The sequence below is a fragment of the Oncorhynchus gorbuscha genome, linkage group LG26 (genome assembly GCF_021184085.1).
Source record: "Oncorhynchus gorbuscha isolate QuinsamMale2020 ecotype Even-year linkage group LG26, OgorEven_v1.0, whole genome shotgun sequence".
Lineage (NCBI taxonomy): Eukaryota > Metazoa > Chordata > Actinopteri > Salmoniformes > Salmonidae > Oncorhynchus > Oncorhynchus gorbuscha.
Genome location: NC_060198.1, coordinates 41,121,277 through 41,145,389, shown reverse-complemented (window position 1 = coordinate 41,145,389; position 24,113 = coordinate 41,121,277). Strand labels below are relative to the sequence as shown.

Genomic DNA, 24,113 nt, shown 5'->3' with positions numbered 1-24,113 from the left:
TATAACGAGAGAGATGTATAACGAGAGAGAGAGAGCTGAGCAAAGAAAAGAGTCCAGCTGGTCCTGGGGCTGAGTTCACAAACCTGTTCTACTAACGCACTGAAGCCTCAGGACCAGAACATCCAATAAATCATGATAAACCAAATTACAACACAGTCAAAACAATACTATATTACTTATTGGGAAACACAAACACAAGCACAAAGCAAAATGCAGTGCTATCTGGCCCTAAATCGACAGTACACAGTGGCTAAATATTTGATCATGGTTACTGATCAAAACCTTAGAAAAACCTTGACAAAGTACAGGCTCAGTGAGCACAGCCTTGCCATTGAGAAGGGTAGACACAGAAAACCTGGCTCCCTGTAGAGGAAAGGCTGTGCAACCACTGCACAACAGCAGAACCTGAGACGGAGTTGGATTTCCTGACAAAATGTAAAAAATATAAAACAGAGGGATCACGTGACCCTTGAACGAGATGGCCGCATGAACTAAGAGCTCCGCACAAGTAGTTTCCAATTCCTAATCTTACCTCCACTCCAAGTTCAAAATCATTTAGCTTTAGTAAGAAAAAGTCATGGCGGCTATAAAAGGCGACAGTACAGGTGACATTTTTACCCGGACTCGAGTATTAGCGACGGAAAAGGCCTCCAAGAAGAAGCGAGCTTCAGAAAAAACTAGCGCCATTAGCCAGGAGCAAGAGAACCCACTCCCCCACGAGGCACAACAAATGCCAACAACGCACTCTGTCGAAGACATCCTTTCTGAGTTGAGATCCCAACGTACAGAGCTAAACACTAAATTAGATGCCATTAACTCTCAGCTCAGTGCGATAGGGGGCAAGGTGACAATCCTGGAAAATTCTTTGCCTGACATCAACAACAAGATAACCATAAACGTGGGGCACCTGGACGAGGCAGAGTGGTGAATCCTATCCATGGAAAACTTATTGACAGATGCCATGGAAACAATAGCATATGCTAAAAAGAAAATCGAGCATCTGGAAGAGAAAACAGAGGACCTGGAAAACAGGGGGCGAAGGAATAATTGTGTTCTATTCAATCTGGGTGAAAAAGAAGAGGGAAACATGCCACTGATCCGCTACCTGCAAGACAAACTTCCCGAGTGGCTCCACGTGTCCACCGACAGGCCCATAGAACTTGATTACACACAGGTGGATTGTATTTGGATTGTATTTATCATCATTAGTCATTTAGGTCAACATTGGATCATTCAGTGATCCTCACTGAACTTCTGGAGAGAGTTTGCTGCACTGAAAGTAAAGGGGCTGAATAATTTTGCACGCCCAATTCTTCAGTTTTTGATTTGTTAAAACAATTTGAAATATCCAATAAATGTCGTTCCACTTCATGATTGTGTCCCACTTGTTGTGGATTCTTCACAAAAAAATACAGTTTTATATCTTTATGTTTGAAGCCTGAAATGTGGCAAAAGGTCGCAAAGTTCAAGGGGGCCGAATACTTTCGCAAGGCACTGTAACACAGTTGGACTCCAAACAAGTTGTAGAAACATCAAGGATGATCAATTGAAAAGAGGATGCACCTGAGCTCAATTTCAAGTCTCATAGCAAAGGGTCTGAACACTTAAGTAAATAAGGTATTTGTTTTTTATACATTTGCAAAACATTAAGAACCCGTTTCGCTTTGTCATTATGGGGTATTGTGTGTAGATTGAGGAGGCAAAAAAAACAATGTAATCCATTTTAGAATAAGGCTGTAACGTAACAAAATATGGAAAAAGTCAAGGGGCCTGAATACTTCCCGAATGCACTGCATGTACAGTTGAAGTTGGAAGTGTAAATAGACCCAATTTGTAAGTCGCTCTGGATAAGAGCGTCTGCTAAATGACTTAAATGTAATGTAAATGTAACTTAGGTTGGCGTCATTTAAACTCGTTTTTCAACCACTCCACAAATGTCTTGTTAACAAACTATAGTTTTGGCAAGTCGGTTCGGACAGCCACTTCGTGCATGACACAAGTTATTTTTCCAACCATTGTTTACAGACAGATTATTTCACTTATAATTCACTGTAATACAATTCCAGTGGGACAGAAGTTTACATACACTAAGTTGACTGTGCCTTTAAACAGCTTGAAAAATTCCAGAAAATTATGTTATGGCTTTAGAAGCTTCTAATAGGCTAATTGACATCATTTGAGTCAATTGGAGGTGTACCTGTGGATGTATTTCAAGGCCTACCTTCAAACTCAGTGCCTATTTGCTTGACATCATGGGATCATCAAAATAAATCAGCCAAGACCTCAGAAAAACTATTGTAGACCTCCACAAGTCTGGTTCATCCTTGGGAACAATTTCCAAATGCCTGAAGGTACCATGTTCATTTGTACAAACAACAGCACGCAAGTATAAACACCATGGGACCACGCAGCCGTCATACCACTCAGGAAGGAGACGCGTTCTGTCATCTAGAGATGAACGTACTTTGGTACGAAAAGTGCAAATCAATTCAAGAACAGCAAAGGACCTTGTGAAGATGCTGGATGAAACATGTACAAAAGTATCTATACCTACAGTAAAACGAGTCCTATATCGACATAACCTGAAAGGCTGCTCAGCAAGGAAGTAGCCCCTGCTCCAAAACCGCCATAAAAAAGCCAGACAACAGTTTGTAACTGCACATGTGAACAAAGATTGTACTTTTTGGAAGAAATGTCCTCTGGTCTGATGAAACAAAAATAGAACTGGTTTGGCCATAATGACAATTGTTATATTTGGAAGAAAAAGGGGGAGGCTTGTAAGCCAAAGGGCACCATCCCAACCGTGAAACACAGGGGAGGCAGCATCATGTTGTGGGGGTGCTTTGCTGCAGGAGGGACTGGTGCACTTCACAAAATAGATGGCATCATGAGGTATGAAAATTATGTGGATATATTAAAGACATCAGTCAGGAAGTTAAAGCTTGGTCGCAAATGGGTCTTCCAAATGGACAATGACCACAAGCATACTTCCAAAGTTGTGGCAAAATGGCTTAAGGACAACAAAGTCAAGGTATTGGAGTGGCCATCACAAAGCCCTGACCTCAAACCGATAGAAAATATGTGGGCAGAACTGAAAAGGCGTGTGAGCAAGAAGGACTACAAATCTGACTCAGTTACACCAGCTCTGTCAGGAGGAATGGGCCAGAATTCGCCCAACTTATTGTGGGAAGCTTGTGGAAGGCTACCTGAAACATTTGACCAAAGTTAAACAATTTAAAGGCAATGCTACCAAATACGAATTGAGTGCATGTAAACTTCTGACCCACCACTCTCTCTACTATTATTCTGACATTTCACATTCTTAAAATAAAGTGGTGATCTTAACTGACCTAAGACAGGGAATTATTTACTAGGATTAAATGTAAGGAATTGTGAAAAACCAAGTTTAAATGTAGTTGGCTCAGGTGTATGTAAACTTCCGACTTCAACTGTATAGGGGTAAGGTGACTAGGCATCAGGATATACACAGAGTGTACCCAACATTAGAAACCTCTTCCTAATTATTGAGTAGCACCCCCGCCCCTTTCGCCCTCAGAACAGCCTGAATTCATCTAGGCATGGACTCTATAAGGTGTTGAAAGCGTTCCACAGGGATTCTGGCCAATGTAGACCCAAATGCTTGCCACAGTTGTGTCAGGTTGGCTGGATGTCCTTTGGGTGGTGGACCATTCTTGATACACACAGGAAACTGTTGAGCGTGAAAAAACCAGCCACATTGCAGTTCTTGACACAAACAGGTGCGCCTGGCACCTACTACCTTAACCTGTTCAAAGGCATTTAAAAATGTTGTCTTGCCCATTCAACCTCTGCATGGCACACACACAATCCATGTCTTAATTGTCTCAAGGCTTAAAAATCCTTCTTTAAACTGTCTCCTCCTCTTCATCTACAATGATTGAAGTGGATTTAACAAGTGACATCAATAAGGGATCATAGCTTTCACCTGGATTCACCTCATCAGTCTGTCATGGAAAGAACAGTTTTGTATACTCAGTGTATGATAATTTACACTGCTGCTACTCTGTTTATGATTGTATGTGAATGTGTGTGCATGTATGTAGATTCAGTATAAATGTGTGCGTGTGTGTTGGAGTGTCAGTGTGCGTGAGTGTGTAGAGTCCTGTGAGCGTGCTATAGAGAGAACAGTCTATGGCTTGGGGGGCTGGAGTCAAATGATTTTCTGTGTCTTCCTTTCACACCGCCTGATAGAGGTCCTGGATGGCAGTGAACTCGGCCCCAGTGATGTACTGGCCTGTCCGCACCATCTTCTATCACCATGCAATCGAGGGCGGTGTTGTTGCCGTACCAAGCAGTGATGCAGCCAGTGAAGATGCTCCCAATAGCGCAGCTGTAGACCTTTGAGGATTTGAGGGCCCATTGCCAAACCTTTTCAACCTCCTGAGGGGGAAGAGGCGCCATCGCGCCTTCTTCATGACTGTGCACATGGACCATTTTAACACCCCAGTGGGAGCCCCATGTTGAGAGTCAGTTTGGTGGAGGTGATGTTGCCTACCCTTCACCACCTGGGGGCGGCCCGTCCAGGACCCAGCTTCAGAGTGAGATGTTCAGTACCAGGGTCCTAAGCTTGGTGACGAGCTTAGAGGGGACGATGGTGTTGAATGCTGAGCAGTAGTCAATAAACAGCATTCTTACAAAAGGAGAGAGAAAGAGTGGAGCGAGAGAGAGAGAGAAAGAGATACAAAAATGAAAAAAAAAAAGAAGGAAAGAGAATGAGAAGACAGTTCTCCAATGGTAGTAAAGACTGCATCCCAGGGGGAACAAGGACCAGAAATATTGAAGTACTTTACACTCTTACTTGCCCACGGAAAGACATTGTGGTAGCACCCTTTTCATTTATTCCAGGGTCACTAACTCACTACAGTAACCCACACTAGGGCTAGGTGATATGGCCAAAATACATGGGCATTAATATGGACTTAGTCCCCCCTTTGCTGCTATAACTGCCTCCACTCTTCTGGGATGGCTTTCCACTAGGTGTTGGAACATTGCTACGGGGATTTTCTTCCGTTCAGCCACAAGAGCATTAGTGAGATCGGGCAATGATGTTGAGCGATTAGGCCTGGCTTGCAGTCGGCGTTCCAATTCATCCCAAAGGTGTTCGTTGAGGTTGAGGTCTGGTTGGAAGAAACTCAAACTCAGTGTATTTATAGAACGCTTGTGGATTTATATTAAGAAGCTAAGTGGAAACATCGTTTCCGTCATCAACATTGTTGCATGTGCTGCATTGATCATGCAGACAGAACACAAGTGTCTTGTGGTTAAGCAACAACAAATGGGCTCCTTGAGTGAGACGGGGCAGGGCTAGGTCTGCGAGGAAATGGACATTACACATGGCATATTACAAACCAAACATTCAAATACCGTTATAGAAGTTAAGGTAAAAACCTAAACTGGTCCGTGCATCAATGCTGGTATATAATAAAATACTGTGTACCGCCCAGCCAAACCCACATAGGTTTCCTCATTAACGGAGCTGGTGTAATTACCAGAGATTAACACAAGAGAGGGGGAGCCACCCAGGACTATAATCAACCAGCAGCCAACACCACTGGGGAGGGCTGTGTTGGAAGTACTCTTTATGCCAAGCCTCTCTCACATGTGCATACACACACAGTACACGCAGACACACACACAGTACATGCAGTCCCACACACAGTACATGCAGTCCCACACACAGTACATGCAGTCCCACACACAGTACATGCAGTCCCACACACAGTATACGCAGTCCCACACACAGTACACGCAGTCCCACACACAGTACACGCAGTCCCACACGCAGTCCCACACACAGTACACGCAGTCCCACACGCAGTCCCACACACAGTACACGCAGTCCCACACACAGTACACGCAGTCCCACACACAGTACACGCAGTCCCACACACAGTACACGCAGTCCCACACACAGTACACGCAGTCCCACACACAGTACACGCAGACACACACACAGTACACGCAGACACACACACAGTACACTCAGACACACACACAGTACACTCAGTCACACACGCAGTCCCACACACAGTCACACACGCAGTCCCACACACAGTCCACGCAGTCCCACACACAGTACACGCAGTCCCACACACACACAGTACACGCAGTCCCACACACACACAGTACACGCAGTCCCACACACACACAGTACACGCAGTCCCACACACACACAGTACACGCAGTCCCACACACACACAGTACACGCAGTCCCACACACACACAGTACACGCAGTCCCACACACACACAGTACACGCAGTCCCACACACACACAGTACACGCAGTCCCACACACACACAGTACACGCAGTCCCACACACACACAGTACACGCAGTCCCACACACACACAGGACACACACACACACAGTACACGCAGTCCAACACACACACAGTACACGCAGTCCCACACACACACAGTACACGCAGTCCCACACACAGTACACGCAGTCCCACACACAGTACACACACACACAGTACACGCAGTCCCACACACAGACACACACACAGTACACGCAGACACACACACACACACAGTACACGCAGACACACACACACACAGTACACGCAGTCCAACACACACACAGTACACGCAGTCCAACACACACACAGTACACGCAGTCCAACACACACACAGTACACGCAGTCCAACACACACACAGTACACGCAGTCCAACACACACACAGTACACGCAGTCCAACACACACACAGTACACGCAGTCCAACACACAGTACACGCAGACACACACACAGTACACGCAGACACACACACAGTCACACGCAGTCCCACACACAGTACACGCAGTCCCACACACAGTACACGCAGTCCCACACACAGTACACGCAGTCCCACACACAGTACACGCAGTCCCACACACAGTACACGCAGTCCCACACACAGTACACGCAGTCCCACACACAGTCACACGCAGTCCCACACACACAGTACACGCACACAGTACACGCAGTCACACGCACACAGTACACGCAGACAGTCACACGCAGACACACACACAGTACACGCAGTCACACACACAGTACACGCAGTCACACACACAGTACACGCAGTCCCACACACACACAGTACACGCAGTCCCACACACACACAGTACACGCAGTCCCACACACACACAGTACACGCAGTCCCACACACACACAGTACACGCAGTCCCACACACACACAGTACACGCAGTCCCACACACACACAGTACACGCAGTCCCACACACACACAGTACACGCAGTCCCACACACACACAGTACACGCAGTCCCACACACACACAGTACACGCAGTCCCACACACACACAGTACACGCAGTCCCACACACACACAGTACACGCAGTCCCACACACACACAGGACACACACACACACAGTACACGCAGTCCAACACACACACAGTACACGCAGTCCCACACACACACAGTACACGCAGTCCCACACACAGTACACGCAGTCCCACACACAGTACACACACACACAGTACACGCAGTCCCACACACAGACACACACACAGGACACGCAGACACACACACACACACAGTACACGCAGACACACACACAGTACACGCAGTCCAACACACACACAGTACACGCAGTCCAACACACACACAGTACACGCAGTCCAACACACACACAGTACACGCAGTCCAACACACACACAGTACACGCAGTCCCACACACAGTACACGCAGTCCAACACACAGTACACGCAGACACACACACAGTACACGCAGACACACACACAGTCACACGCAGTCCCACACACAGTACACGCAGTCCCACACACAGTACACGCAGTCCCACACACAGTACACGCAGTCCCACACACAGTACACGCAGTCCCACACACAGTCACACGCAGTCCCACACACACAGTACACGCACACAGTACACGCAGTCACACGCACACAGTACACGCAGACAGTCACACGCAGACACACACACAGTACACGCAGTCACACACACAGTACACGCAGTCACACACACAGTACACGCAGTCACACACACAGTACACGCAGTCACACACACAGTACACGCAGTCACACACACAGTACACGCAGTCACACACACAGTACACGCAGTCACACACACAGTACACGCAGTCACACACACAGTACACGCAGTCACACACACAGTACACGCAGTCACACACACAGTACACACAGTCACACACACAGTACACACAGTCACACACACAGTACACGCAGTCACACACAGTACACGCAGTCACACACACAGTACACGCAGTCACACCTCACCACCCCCACAGCTCTGAAGTAGCTGCTATGCCCCTCATACTCGTCTGTCAATAGGCCCAGTTTGGAAGCACATTAAACAGACTTGCACATCGCTCCGCTTTCTCTCGTAACAAACAAGTTGGGAACTTCAAGACATGGATTCCAGCACCATACCCACAGGGTTAATTAGGTTTGCTTTAAACAGCCACCACCATGCTTTTTAAACATTCATGGGCGAATGCATGACAACGAGAACATTAACATATCCAGAAAGTTAACCTCTACTCTGTTCCCCGATCCAACAGGGGGGGCTGGGCGACACAGAGAGAGAGAGATGGTTGACCTCTGCTGCCCCCTCTGTTACAGCCTAGTAATAACAGGGGATATAATCTAGCCCAAAACCACACAGCATCTCACCTGAGCCCTACTGACGAACTGACGGAATAAGAAACTGCACAAACCCTTTTGGTCTTAATTTAAAAAGTTAGGCATAAGGTTAGCAGTGTGGTTGGGGTTGGCGAAGAGTAACTTCAGAAATAGACAGGGTTTATGACTTTGTGGCAACTAGTGATGACCCATGAGGTTTTCCTGGTCAGGTCACATGGTTAGGACAGACTCCTGGCCCAAGTCCCAGTGTAGCTGTGTGTGTGTCCTATTAAACGGGTTAGCTGTGTGTGTCCTATTAAACGGGTTAGCGGTGTGTGTCCCATAAACGGGTTAGCGGTGTGTGTCCCATAAACGGGTTAGCGGTGTGTGTCCCATAAACGGGTTAGCGGTGTGTGTCCCATAAACGGGTTAGCGGTGTGTGCCCCATAAACGGGTTAGCGGTGTGTGCCCCATAAACGGGTTAGCGGTGTGTGCCCCATAAACGGGTTAGCGGTGTGTGCCCCATAAACGGGTTAGCGGTGTGTGCCCCATAAACGGGTTAGCGGTGTGTGCCCCATAAACGGGTTAGCGGTGTGTGCCCCATAAACGGGTTAGCGGTGTGTGCCCCATAAACGGGTTAGCGGTGTGTGCCCCATTAAACGGGTTAGCGGTGTGTGTCCCATTAAACGGGTTAGTTGTGTGTGTCCCATTAAACGGGTTAGTTGTGTGTGTCCCATTAAACGGGTTAGTTGTGTGTGTCCCATTAAACGGGTTAGTTGTGTGTGTCCCATTAAACGGGTTAGTTGTGTGTGTGTGTGTCCTATAAAACGGGTTAGCTGTGTGTGTGTCCTATTAAACGGGTTAGCTGTGTGTGTGTCCTATAAACGGGTTAGCTGTGTGTGTGTCCTATTAAACGGGTTAGCTGTGTGTGTGTCCTATTAAACGGGTTAGCTGTGTGTGTGTCCTATTAAAAACGGGTTAGCTGTGTGTGTGTCCTATTAAACGGGTTAGCTGTGTGTGTGTCCTATTAAACGGGTTAGCTGTGTGTGTGTCCTATTAAACGGGTTAGCTGTGTGTGTGTCCTATTAAACGGGTTAGTTGTGTGTGTGTCCTATTAAACGGGTTAGTTGTGTGTGTGTCCTATTAAACGGGTTAGTTGTGTGTGTGTCCTATTAAACGGGTTAGTTGTGTGTGTGTCCTATTAAACGGGTTAGTTGTGTGTGTGTCCTATTAAACGGGTTAGTTGTGTGTGTGTCCTATTAAACGGGTTAGTTGTGTGTGTGTCCTATTAAACGGGTTAGTTGTGTGTGTGTCCTAAAATGGGTTAGTTGTGTGTGTGTCCTATTAAATGGGTTAGTTGTGTGTGTGTCCTATTAAATGGGTTAGTTGTGTGTGTGTCCTATTAAATGGGTTAGTTGTGTGTGTGTCCTATTAAATGGGTTAGTTGTGTGTGTGTCCTATTAAATGGGTTAGTTGTGTGTGTGTCCTATTAAACGGGTTAGTTGTGTGTGTGTCCTATTAAATGGGTTAGTTGTGTGTGTGTCCTATTAAATGGGTTAGTTGTGTGTGTGTCCTATTAAATGGGTTAGTTGTGTGTGTGTCCTATTAAATGGGTTAGTTGTGTGTGTGTCCTATTAAATGGGTTAGTTGTGTGTGTGTCCTATTAAACGGGTTAGTTGTGTGTGTGTCCTATTAAACGGGTTAGTTGTGTGTGTGTCCTATTAAACGGGTTAGTTGTGTGTGTCCTATAAAACGGGTTAGTTGTGTGTGTCCTATAAAACGGGTTAGTTGTGTGTGTCCTATTAAATGGGTTAGTTGTGTGTGTCCTATTAAATGGGTTAGCTGTGTCTCTCCTATAAAACGGGTTAGCTGTGTGTGTCCTATTAAATGGGTTAATTGTGTGCACACTTCAAAAGCGGCATAAGGCCGTGTGTTATGGTTTTGGATGGCCAGATTGCTAGCAACAACGACAAGAAACTACGATGTGGTGAATTGTCAGTGTCTCGTTTCAGCTCATTTGATCTTGTTTTTGATACCATGCCTTGTTTTGAAGTGTTTTGACTGATTTCACATCTATGCTAACATGGCAAAACATGTGCTATCTAGCTAGTTAACTTATTGGTGACAGGGGGCAGTATTTTCACATCCGGATGAATTGCATGCCCAAATTCAACTGCCTGCTACTCATCCCCAGAAGATAAGATATGCATATTATCAGTAGATTTTGATAGAAAACATTCTGAAGTTCGTTAAAACTGTTTGAATCATGTCTGTGAGTATAACAGAACTTATTTAGCAGGCGAAACCCCGAGGACAAACCATTCAGATTTATTTTTTGGAGGGGGTCACACTCTTTTCCATGGGTTTTCATTGGGAATCCAGATTTCTAAGGGACCTTCTTGCAGTTGCTATCACTTCCACGGGATGTCAACAGTCTTTAGAAATTGGTTGAGGTTATTCCTTTGTGTAATGAAGAAGTACGGCCATCTTGAACGAGGGTCACTTTAAGTGTACTGTTAGACAGTGACCAGAAAGCATGCTTCAGTTTGTTTTCTTCCTTTATTGAACACAGATCATCCCGTCTTCAATTGTATCGATTATTTACGTAAAAAAATAACTAAAGTTGTATTAAAAAGTAGTTTGAAATGTTTTAGCAACAGGTAACCTTTGAGATATTTTGTAGTCACGTTGCGAAAGTTGGAACCAGTGTTTTTCTGGATCAAAAGCGCCAAATAAATGGACATTTTGGATATATCGACAGAATTAAATCAAAGAAAAAGGACCATTTGTGATGTTTATGGGACATATTGGAGTGCCAACAAAAGAAGCTCGTCAAAGGTAAGGCATGAATTATATTTTTATTTCTGCGTTGTGTCGCGCCTGCAGGGTTGAAATATGGTTTCTCTCTTTGTTTACGGAGGTGCTATCCTCAGATAATAGCATCGTTTGCTTTAGCCGAAAAGCCTTTTTGAAATCTGACATATTGGCTGGATTCACAACAAGTGTAGCTTTAGTTTGCTCTCTCGCGTGTATGAATTAATGAAAGTTTGATTTTTATAGTAATTTATTTGAATTTGGGGCTCTGCATTTTCCCTGGCTTTTGGCCAGGTGGGACGCGTCCCACATATCCCAGAGATGTTAACCAACAACCGCAACAAAGTATTTGAGAGACAAGTTCTCATTGTGCAACTTTATTTAGGTTTTCAATAAACATTGGGGACAAAATATTGTTTACATGTTATCAACAACATAAGCCAACCCCATCTGTTTTGCCCCACAGTAGAGCACAAGTCAATGTAGTTGCTAAACAACCAACCTGTCTATAGAGATACATCTAACTACCAACATTATAGGGCGTTGGGCCCCACAAACCAGAACAGCTTCAACATGCCTTAGTATACATTCTACACATGTCTGGAACTCTATTAGAGGGATCCGACACCATTCTTCCACGAGAAATTCCATCATTTGGTGTTCTGTTGACGGTGGTGGAAGACACCGTCTCAGGCGCCACTCCAGAATCTAATATAAAGTGTTCAATTGGGTTGAGATCTGGTGACTGACACACACTGTATGCTCCTTTGAGACCCTCTTTCAAAGTCATTGGCATCTATTAATCTAGCCAGGGTAGACAAATGACCCTAAGCATGATGGGATGTTAATTTCTTAATTAACACCTGCACCTGCTTTCAATATACTTTGAATGTCTAATTTACTTTATTTCCTTTATTTTGGCAGTTACCTAAATCTCCATGTTGTGTGAACTTGTGTCCTACCTCACAGAAGAGAGTGAGCTTGTCGTCAGGCAGCAGCCCATTGGCCTCGTCCAGCAAGAAGTCTCTCCTGATGAATTTCTTAAAGCCCCAGTCCTTCCCCTGGACAAACCGGTATGCCCTCTGGCTCTCTGTAAAAGGGAACAACACAGACAGTTAGTGCACGTGTGTCTGTCATGACCGTGAGAAAGGAGAACGTGAGAGTGAGCACAGCCAGACAGGAGGTTGAATGAAGGAAGTGTCATCTGCAGGGGACTTTTAACACCTCATAAGAAAACGATGCCACACTCGACAGACATTTTTCATACACTCCCTCATCTCTAGCACACAGGCACGATAAGTAGGTGGGATAAGCAGGGATCAAAGCATCCCATTATAAAGTGCTTATGGACTGCCAAGTATGTCTGCCTGAGAAGAGGCAGGGAGGGTTCTGTGCACTACAAACACACAAGAGAAATGCCTTCATGCGGTCCTTCACCAGGAATATGTACATACACTGGCTGCGTCCAGAATGGCACCCTTTTCCCTATATAGTGTACTACAAAAGTAGTGCACTACATAGGGAATAGGGGGTTATTTGGGACACAACCACTGAGGACATACTCAACATACATAACACAATAACTAGAGTCAGAGACACTGCTGTACCATAGTGATTCTGATGGCCCAGTTGGTACGACTGATGCCAACAACGCCAAGGTCATGGGTTCAAGTCCCTTAGGGATGACATACTACAAATGTAAATGCACTCACTTTACTGTAAATGGCTTTGGATCAAAGAGTCTGCCAAGTCAGATCACAATGAATTCCCTGCCCGGACATTTTACGACAAGACCCTCTCAAAGATCTCCAATGAAACGTCACATAAAGATCCCTGGTCATGTATAGAATGACATGATCCCATCTAAGAAGCTCCTGTAGGGCAGGCCCCTCCTGTAGGGTACGGGCCCCACCTGTAGGGCAGGCCCCTCCTGTAGGGCAGGCCCCTCCTGTAGGGCAGGCCCCTCCTGTAGGGCAGGCCCCTCCTGTAGGGCAGGCCCCTCCTGTAGGGCAGGCCCCTCCTGCCATATAGGATGAGGATCCCTGGGGTCTAAAGAACCACACACACATCTGCCGTTCGTCTGCCTCTCTTTCGGCGCGGTGTGTTTTAGGAACCACCCACTGATGAACGTCTGGCTGCAGGCGTTTTCACCCGATTCTACATGAAGAATCGGTTAGCAAATTACAGCCAGAACACTGTGCAGGGGTGCTGAGTACCATCGGCCAGCAAACACTACTGGTGTCCAAGCCTTAAGAGATCTCCTGCCATATCCAAGTGGGAGTCAATCAGACGGGGTAACAGCTCTGCTGAAAGCTCTATGTGAAATTCACCAGCAGCGGTATGATGCAGTGGTGGGTACAGTAGTCAACCAGGCAGGCAGGGGCTGCACTCCAAATGGCACCCTATTCCCTTCATAGTGCACTACATTGACCAGAGCCCTGTGGGCTATATGGAATAGGGAATATGCTGTCATTTGGGATGCGTACAGACAGTGGTGGAGTTGAGCACATATCCAGTTCTCCACCCCAGTGCTCAATCAGGGGGTCCTCTCCCTCTAATCCCTCCTCTGGAGATGGGCTACAAACAGGCCCTGACAGCCACCCTCTCAGACTGACAGAAATCCAAACACTCCAAAGGCTCTTTTCTCTACTCTTTTTTTCCTACTTTATTCATCGTCACTCTCCTCTTTTCCTCTCTGCATAATAGGAACTGATGTCAGAAGACTTTCATTTAAAGGCTTCGCGTCAGTCTCTCCCTCTCTCTCATCTTAAACCTGTGTTGTTGAAAGCCACGTCAAACTTTTATGGACTTGACATGCCAAGTAGTGTATGGTTGGATACACAAACACACAGAGCAAAAGCACTGCATCTTAGTCTTTTCCTTGTCTGCCTTATTTGTCTGAAATCTTTCAGTCTGCCTTTTCTCTATTTCCTTTCCGATATGTGAGAGACTCAGGCATGGTCCCCTGGCCAGCAGCTCCTCTCCCTGTGTGGTGGAGGGATTGTCCTGTGTGTTATCAGGGTATATGGAAGAAGACCAGCAGCCTGTGACAACTTCCTACGGGGCTGGGTCTCAGCCTAATGGAGGTGTGAGGACGGTGGGAGGAGAGAGAGAGAGGGCTAGCTGGGAGAAGGGAGGGACAGAACGGGAGCACAGAGGACAGAGGAGAAAGGGTGAGAGGAGTCCAACGGCAGGAAGAGGGAGAGAGGTGAGATTTCTCCTCTACTGCTCAGTCCCTGCTCACTCTTCACACTAAGGTGTATGTCTGTGTGCACATGTGCGTGCGCCTGTGCATTTGTATGCGTGTGTGTATTAAGCTGAGCTCAGCTGACCCTGCTGCCTCGACTGGGTCTCCTGAGCAGGACCAGAACCTCACGCTGGCATGGGATCAACCTCAGGTCAGACCGCATGTGGTCACGGTCGGGTCACAGCAGGCTGGGTCACCAAGTCAGGAGGGGAGGAACACACCAGGAATAACAAATAGGAGAGGAGGAAGAGGAGTGAGAAGACCAGCGATGGAAGCATGTCACTCAAACAGTGGATAGAAGCCCGTCACTAAGAGTGCAGGCAGAGAGGTGGCATGTGAGATATGTAGATAGATGGAGTGAGACAAGAGATAAGGGAAAAAAATAGGAAGGCAAGAGAGACAGGAACAGAGTTTTAGAGAGGAGAAGGGAAAGATTGAGCACGCGAGAGAGCGTAGAGCCAGGCTGTTTTAGAGAGCATAGCATACATATTCAGGCTGTGGCTCAGGGGCCTGGTTGAAACACACAGTGAGAAGGTCACCCAGAAGACTGGCTGGCAAACATCACACTCCGGGCCAACAGAGGAGCACTACTCAATAGTGTGGGTCACACTAGAATTGTGTGTGTGCGGGCATGACAGAGAAAGTGTAATGTACAGTATGTACATCAGTTCAAAACAACTCTAATCCCTCAATTCCTCCGTCCCTCCATGATCATCTGTTCTCTGGAAGGAGGTTTAGAGAATCCCAAAAGGAGCCTGGAGCTTTTCCCCATTCCACAAACACAATCAAGCATTCACACACCTAGACCTTCATACACAGACACACTCCAACCCCATCCTCCCAACCACTGCCTACATCCCCATCCCACTTCTTTCCTCCACTTCAATTGCTGCCCTTTAGTCTAAATCCCATTCATTAAATACAGTACACAAGACATACAGTCCAATGTCTAACAGCATGATAGACAACGCTTCAGTATGTGTAATGGAGCAACCTGCATTTGCATCAACCGACACGCACCTACAAAGGCTGACATATAATCCGGAAGGCAGGCACACAAGCTCGCTCGCTCACACACACACCACAAATACACAAACGAGCACACACACGCACGCCATTTCCGAAGAAAATCTCATCTCTATTGAATAATGAGCTCTATAAGCAAGTGTCAGCACAAACATGTGTAACGACGTTCCTTCTAGCCGTGTCGATATGTGATTATGTAAAGACTGTCCAATGACTCTTCCCACAACACAACAACACTGAATGCCTGACCGCCCCCATCAGTAACCGCGGGCAACTAGCTCTGACAACCACAGGCAAGCCTTCAGACAGAGGTTTCAATCAGCCAGGAGACCATGTGGAACTAAAGACACTAACCACAACACCACAAACACTGTACTGGCAAATGAGATCGTTCTTTTAAAATATACAGTGTATGAAGACCTGTGTACAAACAGCAAATTAACCTGAACTTGAACCTGTGACCAAACACACTGGAAAAATAACCTCTACTTAGCACTTTGCACCTAAAAAGCACTACAAACCCACTGTCTGAGAAGAACACTCAGCCCTGCGCCATTTAAATAAACCCTAGCCTTCACCGCCATATAGCAGGAGACTTCCTCTCTCTCTCTCCCTCTCTCTCTCTCTGTGTTCTCAGAGCTGTCAGTGCAGCAGTGTGTCTGCCAGCAGGCTGCTTTATCTGGCACGGGAGAAGAGGGGGGGGCCAAGAGACACGTTACAAACCGTTCATCCACAATCCCACAGGAGAGCCAGCTAGCTAGCGACTAAGCCAGGGAGAGAAATGATGTGGCAGAGAAGAGAGGAGAGGATGTTTGGGGGAGAGGAGAGAGAGAGGTGGGGGGCTGTCAGTGTAGCCCAAATCTATCTCCATTAGCAGGCAGTAACACCATCAGAGACCAACAGAGGAGACCAACATACATTACTGATTGAGGTTCTCTATTCTGGTGGGGGTGGCTGAACAGTATGAGGTTGAAGGTCAGATCCATTTGAAACAGTTCATGTTTAAGGCAGCAAATGATATATGCAGCATCTTTACATGACTCACAATCATCTTTAACCACCTATATATCTGTTTATTTAGCTATGTATCACACCAATCTGTACTTACTATCCATTTCAGTGGAGTGTGTGGCCCTGTGAGACTGTGTGGAGAGCCCCAGCAGTGACATGCCACATAAACAGTCCTCACACTCTGAGCCACAGCCTTCTTAATTAAGGCACTTTGTTTTTATTTGGCCTGGGTTCTCTTCAGGAGGCATAGATTTAATTGGATTCTAAATGATCCAGAACAGATAGAGCCATCTTTACTGCCATATTCTCAGACTGAGTGCTCGCTGAAGTCCCTTGTCACGAATACGGTGGCTGCGGGTAATTTTCTCCAGCGACAAGGCGAGCAGAGAGCTGAGGGGAAGATGGGGTGCACCACCAAAGAACACAATTTACAGCAAACCCCCCCAGAGACACGAAGAGGAGAACAGAAGACAAGACATTTTCTCCACTTCTATCAACATTCTCCATCTTTAATCTCTTTCAGTGGTCATGTGGAGAAGCAGATTCAGGTGAGCTGACCGAGTGAAGGAATGAAACGGCTCTAGGTGGTGTTTTACCACCCACTCTGCAGGCTACTTGCTGTCCCTCTTAGAGTGGTGCAGCGAAATGGGCACAGCCAACTATGCATTAACTGTAACTTAAGAGCCTCAAGTGAGCTTGATGCACAATTACAGTATGCGGCCCAGGGCCTGTTTCATAACAGTAGTGTTTGTGAATGTGTTGTTGTTGAGTGAAAAAGCACTGCCACAATGAAGATGTAGAGTATAGAACGGAGAGAGGGAAAGTGTGTGAGGGAGGGAGGGAGGGAGGGAGGGGTTGAGTTCACGCGGTAGACGTTTCATAGCAGGAAAACCATTTCCCTTTCTACACGACCTGCACTGCGGGTGGTTGTAAACAGTCTTGCTGCTTACACCTCTGATACAAACATTCCTCCTCTGCCCCTCTCCTCACCTCCTCCCATACTTCCTGTGCTCGACGGGGTGCCAGAGGAGAGACAACTAACCAGGTAGAGAGCCTGATAACCAGGAAGCGGTCACATCTGGCCAACTCTAATTCAATTCCACACAAGTTTGCTTTTCCTCCCTATAACATAACCTAATTAAAAAGAGCAGGCATTGGAAGAAACACATTTCCTTTCCAATTCATCAGCCAGAGAACAGGCAGAAGACAAAAATTGCTCCATGCTACTTTGAATTAAAGGTAATACATCTCTCAAACTTCCTAACCTTGTTCCTATTAGTCAACATGTCTTCCATGTTCTACTGCCAAGCTACAGGTTTGAGCTGAGAGGTTCAAGAGTGGATTGTTATAAGTAGTTCTGTTATCACATTACCTCTCACACACCTACATAATATCAAGCCAGGTACACTATGGGATTACAATGGCAGAGCACCACTGACCCTATAGAGATGGTGAGCTGTTGGGGATAGATATTTCCCAAGCAAAAAAAATGATTCACATTCAAGAAAACATTAAAAAGTACATCTACTAAGATTGGCCATATGACTGGACAGATACTGACACCTGAATTGACTGTGACCTTTCAGGTATTTTAAATGTCTGTAGTGTCAACTTGTTAATGTTATTTAAATGCATGTACATTTTAAAGTATTTTTGTCTGTAATGCCATTTTCGTTATGTGTCGGACCCCAGGAAGACTAGCTGTCGTCATGGCATTAGCTAATGGGGATCCAAATCAACTCAAATCAAGTGTGACTTACCCATAGCCTTAGTCTCCTCTCCCTTGGCATTGAGGATGGAGAACTTGAACTTGGCACGCACCTCGCTCTTAGGACAGCTGACCAGGAGCAGGTAGAGGGACAGGTAGTCTTTACTCTCCTCGTCCAGGCCTTTAGGGTTTACACGCAAACACCTGGACACACAGAGGGAGGGATCAGCATCAGTGATCATCAGACTCAGTCATACAGAGACGAGGTCAGTCAACTATGCTCAGTAACTGTCCAAAATAATAGAGACCAAACTCTGTCCAACAGACTTAGGAGTCTAAATCAGATCAATCATGGTTATTGGTCCTGTCGTCCCTTATGGCTTATCCATAGCACCCACTTCTTAGCCCCGCCTCCACTCACCATTTAAGCTTGTCATTGGCTCCCGAAGAGAAGGTGGAGCTCTTGATGACCTCGCCCATCTCCTCACGACAGAAGCTGAAGTTGTTGATGGTCCACATGTAAGAGAACTTCACCACTTTGATCTAACAGAGGTAGGGACACACACACACACACACACACACACACACACACACACACACACACACACACACACACACACACACACACACACACACACACACACACACACAGCAGGAATCAGACATGATGACTTTAATTTATTTATCTATTCCATACAGGTAGCTAAGTGGCTGGTTGGTCAGCCTGGACTTCAAAACCACACATCAAACCTGCCTTTCATCTCAATAAACACTGACAACAAACAGGGGGAGAAGAAAGGATATTAAAATGCTGCAACAAAAAATGATTTTGCAAGGACAGCGAGATGAAAAACACATCAATAGAAAAACATCCCTTTTCTTTAAACAGGCTGTTATCAAAAACACCAGCACTGGCAGTCCTGACTGACTGACTGGTGTAAGTACTGTACATAGAAAAACAGATAAATGTACACACACACACACCAATCCCCAAGCTTACCTGAGTGTAACACCAGCTCTCAGCCACAGGGCCGCTGGACATGTCCGCGGGGGGAGGGGGACTCGGGACTCTTGACATCGCCAGCGTTGAGGCAGGGGGGGCCTGAGTGGAGCCTGAGCACCAGCCAGGAGGAAGGCAGAGTGGAGGGGTGGCTGAGCCCAACAAAACACCACTGAATGGGCTAAGTATTCAACCAGACCACCACACACAGCACCAGGGTCCAGCCAAGCTGTGGAATGTCCAGGTAACCCACAGCAACACCCTACAACCAGAGAGAGTCGCATTATCATAGGTGTTATAGTCAGTGCGTGTGTGCTAAAAGGCTAATTGTAATTGAGCGGTATTGCTCAGTAAGTAGGACAAAACAGCTCTGAATTCATTTGTTTTCAAAGGGCCTCTGCATTCAAAGCAGAGAGGCTGTGAACGCTGCTCACTCGGCTTCAGTGAGAAAAGCCCTCGTTTATCTGCCATGGTTCTGCCTTTCTTTTGCTTTGAGCGGAGCGCCAGCCGATCTGTGACTGAGAGTGAAGAGCAAGGCTTAAGACCATCATCCCACGCCTGCCTGCCAATCTCCACTCACTCAAGTAGCCTACACAAGGTCACATACAACTTTCAAAGAGCACATTGACTTGGAAATGTCATAGCCTATTCCAAAATGTGCAAACTTCTATCAATCTGTGTGCACAAGTTATTCACTCTGTTTTTCAAGGTACATGTGTGAATACAGCCACAATAGAAAAACAGCATTGACTTCAGTTGAACCATAGATCTACAATCTATGAGAGAGAACTGTGACTTTAACCAATGACTTCCCTTCAATATCACCTTTACAGAACCACAGATGACCCCTGGGAATAGAACAATAATTTGTTCTCCTTTCCTCCCACTCCCCCCGGCTCCTTTCCTCCCACTCCCCCGGCTCCTTTCCTCCCACTCCCCCGGCTCCTTTCCTCCCACTCCCCCTGCTCCTTTCCTCCCTCTCCCCCGGCTCCTTTCCTCCCACTCCCCCCCGGCTCCTTTCCTCCCACTCCCCCCTGCTCCTTTCCTCCCACTCCCCCTGCTCCTTTCCTCCCTCTCCCCCTGCCCTTTCCTCCCTCCCCCCCCTGCTCCTTTCCTCCCTCTCCCCCTGCTCCTTTCCTCCCTCTCCCCCTGCTCCTTTCCTCCCTCTCCCCCCTACTCCTTTCCTCCCTCTCCCCCTTGCTCCTTTCTCCATTTTCTCACTCATCCTGCACATGTCAAATTGAAGCTATCACAGGGTTTCAGGGCAAAGACTCTTCTCTCGTTCTCTTTTCTCAGTCAACCTGAAAGTCCCCCTGTCTCGCAGCCAGACAATCCCTTCGCTTTGCTTCTTAATTAGTGGCTGATTGGATGGGAAGTTCAGGACCTAGATAACTTCCCAGAATCTGTGTGAGAGAGAGAAAGGGAAGGGAAGGAAAGGGCAATGGGGGGGTCCACCTCCTCTGCCTGGCAGAGTGGAGACGGGTGAGACGACACACAGACCTCCACGGACGCAGACAGGACTTCATGAATGTTTTAACTTTCTGTTGGATCTGATCTTTCCGTTTCTTATTTTGTTCTATTTGCATCTGATGAAAAACACTGGCGGCATTTTCACTCAGTAAAACAATACAATATTAATCAAAAGATGAAGAACAAGGCAGCACTGATTTGCAATTTAAATTACCTGAGATTTCCTAACAATGAATTATAGTCTGTGAAATAGTGTGTATTCATGGGTGTAACAAATATGTAGCTTAAGTGCACAAATGCATGCACACACGCAAACTGCTGTGTGGTGGAGTGTGTGCGTTGCATGTGTGCAATAAATGTGTGCCCCCGTATGTTTCCTTAAGCAGTGTGTTCTCATGTCTCCGTATAGGCTACGGTCTCCCAACGTGTGTGCTGCCAACAGCGATCACGAGGGAACCACTAAGAAAAGATGACAATACTGGCACCATCGCTAACCACTTCACAGCTTTTCTAAATACACCCAGATGACACTTAAACAGAATAAAGCTGGGGATTGATTTGTCTTTTCATGACAATCATCAGGAGTAGAGAAGCAGACAAATGACAGTAACAATTCAGAGATAGTGGGGCGTGGGGTAGTGTGTGTGTTTGTGTGTGTGTGTCTAGTAATCCTTGTACTCCCTCACTTCAAAATCTTGAGACGGTTCATTCATCATGGTGATTCAGTTGGTGACAGTCAGCACCAATGGACAGGAGGACTAACAGGTGAGAATACACACGGCAGGGGAAATAAATATCACCACAGCAGTACGTCAGAGAACGTTAAGAGGGTTGTGTGGATTGTGTGCTCCCCTGAAAACTATCACTAGACAAATTATGAGGTAAGGATGGCAGTGGTGTGTTGTGAGTGTTTCTCGGGTTGTGTACGTGTGTACATGCGTGAATGCCTACCGCCCACATCTCATTTCCCTGTCCCATCATCCTAGTCTGCTGCTGAGGGGACCGACAGGATGAGGAGGGAGAAAGGAGACCTGGATCACATTTATATTAATTACATAGACAGGCCTCTCTCACTGTGCGAGTCCAGATCTCCCTCCCACCACAGCCTTCACCACACCACTAAGAGGCGAGTGCATTACTCAAACATAGACATGTGGACAAACAGTTCCCAGGAAACCAACAGTCTGAATGATGTCCTCTCCATCCCTCCCATTAGAAACAGAAGATAAGGGTGCAGAAGATGTTATATATATACATATATATATACACACTACTCAAAAAAATAAAGGGAGCACTTTAACAACACAATGTAACTCTAAGTCAATCACACTTCTGTGAAATCAAATTGTCCACTTAGGAAGCAACACTGATTGACAATAAATTTCACATGCTGTTGTGCAAATGGAATAGACAACAGGTGGAAATTATAGGCAATTAGCAAGACTCCCCCAAAAAGGAGTGGTTCTGCAGGTGGTGACCACAGACCACTTATCAGTTCCTATGCTTCCTGGCTGATGTTTTGGTCACTTTTGAATGCTGGCAGTGCTTTCACTCTAGTGGTAGCATGAGACGGAGTCTACAACCCACACAAGTGGCTCAGGTAGTGCAGCTCATCCAGGATGGTTTGAAGGTTTGCTGTGTCTGTCAGCGTAGTGTCCAGAGCATGGAGGCGCTATCAGGAGACAGGCCAGTACATCAGGAGACGTGGAGGAAGCCGTAGGAGGGCAACAACCCAGCAGCAAGACCGCTACCTCCGCCTTTGTGCAAGGAGGAGCACTGCCAGAGCCCTGCAAAATGACCTCCAGCAGGCCACAAATGTGCAAGTATCTGCTCAAAGGGTCAGAAACAGACTCCATGAGGGTGGTATGAGGGCCCGACGTCCACAGGTGGGGGTTGTGCTTACAGCCCAACACCGTGCAGGACGTTTGGCATTTGCCAGAGAACATCAAGATTGGCAAATTCGCCACTGGCGCCCTGTGCTCTTCACAGATGAAAGCAGGTTCACACTGAGCACGTGACAGAGTCTGGAGACGCCATGGAGAACGTTCTGCTGCCTGCAATATCCTCCAGCATGACCGGTTTGGCGGTGGGTCAGTCATGGTGTGAGGTGGCATTTCTTTGGGGGGCCGCACAGCCCTCCATGTGCTCGCCAGAGGTAGCCTGACTGCCATTAGGTACCGAGATGAGATCCTCAGACCCCTTGTGAGACCATGTGCTGGTGTGGTTGGCCCTGGGTTCCTCCTAATGCAAGACAATGCTAGACCTCATGTGGCTGGAGTGTGTCAGCAGTTCCTGCAAGAGGAAGGCATTGATGCTATGGACTGGCCCGTCCGTTCCCCAGACCTGAATCCAATTGAGCACATCTGGGACATCATGTCTCGCTCCATCCACCAACGCCACGTTGCACCACAGACTGTCATCAGGAGCATGCCCAGGCGTTGTAGGGAGGTCATACAGGCACGTGGAGGCCACACACACTACTGAGCCTCATTTTGACTTGTTTTAAGGACATTACATCAAAGTTGGATCAGCCTGTAGTGTGGTTTTCCACTTTAATTTTGAGTGCGACTCCAAATCCAGACCTCCATGGGTTGATAAATTTGATTTCCATTGATAATTTGTGTGTGATTTTGTTGTCAGCACATTCAACTATGTAAAGAAAAAAGTATTTAATAAGAATATTTCATTCATTCATTGTATATATATATATATATAAATAATTGGGATGGGAAGTGGGATGGTCTATTTACAGGTTCAGTGATTTGTGAGGTGCTCTGACAGCTGGTGCATAAAGTTAGTGAGGGACATATGAGTCTCCAGCTTCAGTGATTTTTGCAGTTCGTTCCAGTCATTGGCAGCAGAGAACTGGAAGAACAGGCAACCAAAGGAGGAATTGGCTTTCGGGGTGACCAGTGAAATATACCTGCTGGAGCACGTGCTACGGGTGGGTGCTGCTATGGTGACCTGTGAGCGGAGATAAGGCAGATCTTTACCTAGCAAAGACTTTTTGATGACCTGGAGCCAGTGGGTCCGGCGAGGAATATGTAGCGAGGGCCAGCCGACGACAGCATACAGGTCGCAGTGGTGGGTGGTATATGGGGCTTTGGTGACAAAACGGATGGCACTGTGATAGACTGCATCAAGTTTGCTGAGTAGAGTGTTGGAGGCTATTTTGTAAATGACATCAAAGTCA

At 46.7% G+C, this 24,113-nt stretch overlaps 1 protein-coding gene and 1 pseudogene across 1 annotated transcript in view; one reads left to right on the top strand and one right to left on the bottom strand.

Moving 5' to 3' along the window:
• Positions 1-24,113, top strand: part of LOC124015125 — a 413,427-nt pseudogene that overhangs the window by 269,566 nt on the left and 119,748 nt on the right.
• The window catches only part of LOC124015119 (speckle-type POZ protein), a 103,163-nt gene that overhangs the window by 33,346 nt on the left and 45,704 nt on the right, over positions 1-24,113 (bottom strand). The window contains exons 3-6 of the mRNA XM_046330072.1: positions 19,451-19,712; positions 18,872-18,993; positions 18,503-18,654; positions 12,421-12,548 (exon numbers count right to left, since the gene is read on the bottom strand). Coding sequence (XP_046186028.1) covers positions 12,421-12,548; positions 18,503-18,654; positions 18,872-18,993; positions 19,451-19,528 — 480 coding nt within the window. The 5' untranslated portion in view covers positions 19,529-19,712. The remainder of the gene's footprint in view (positions 1-12,420; positions 12,549-18,502; positions 18,655-18,871; positions 18,994-19,450; positions 19,713-24,113) is intronic.